The sequence below is a fragment of the Sinocyclocheilus rhinocerous genome, unplaced genomic scaffold (genome assembly GCF_001515625.1).
Source record: "Sinocyclocheilus rhinocerous isolate Xijiao unplaced genomic scaffold, SAMN03320098_v1.1 scaffold2348, whole genome shotgun sequence".
Classification (NCBI taxonomy): Eukaryota; Metazoa; Chordata; class Actinopteri; order Cypriniformes; family Cyprinidae; genus Sinocyclocheilus; species Sinocyclocheilus rhinocerous.
In genome coordinates, this window is record NW_015655583.1 from 169286 (window position 1) to 169668 (window position 383).

Sequence of the window (383 nt, forward strand, 5' to 3'; positions counted from 1 at the left end):
TTTTTTTTTTTTTACTGACAAATCAAAACATTATTTTACATAGTTTCATTTAATAGCATGTCAGTTTTTACGTGCAGACATAATAACGGGTCAGAAGACCATTACCAGTATGAGCAGGAGCAGAAACGGAGAGAGGACCAAGGCAGTAAATGCATTGGACACAACTGTAGGTGGCTTCTTCTCTGGCTCTCTGAATAGATGCTGTAGAAACAATATTATTAGTTTAAAAAAAACAAACAGAAATGACGTAACAAATAGGACTGGGCATATTTGATATTGATATTTTTAGCCTTTCGATATACATCATTTCAACCAAACATAATCAATTAAAAAAGGAAACAGTATAACTTAAGTTTAAGAAAGAGCTGAAAAGTTGAAAAAGA

General features: G+C 32.1%; 1 protein-coding gene across 1 annotated transcript in view; it reads right to left on the bottom strand.

The window, feature by feature from the left end:
- Nucleotides 1-260, bottom strand: part of LOC107718695 (dolichyl-diphosphooligosaccharide--protein glycosyltransferase subunit 2-like) — a gene marked incomplete at its 5' end in the record, with an annotated part of 11365 nt that extends 11105 nt beyond the window's left edge. The window contains one exon of the mRNA XM_016525886.1: nt 106-260. Coding sequence (XP_016381372.1) covers nt 106-260 — 155 coding nt within the window. The remainder of the gene's footprint in view (nt 1-105) is intronic.
- Between the last annotated feature and the right edge of the window lie 123 nt (nt 261-383).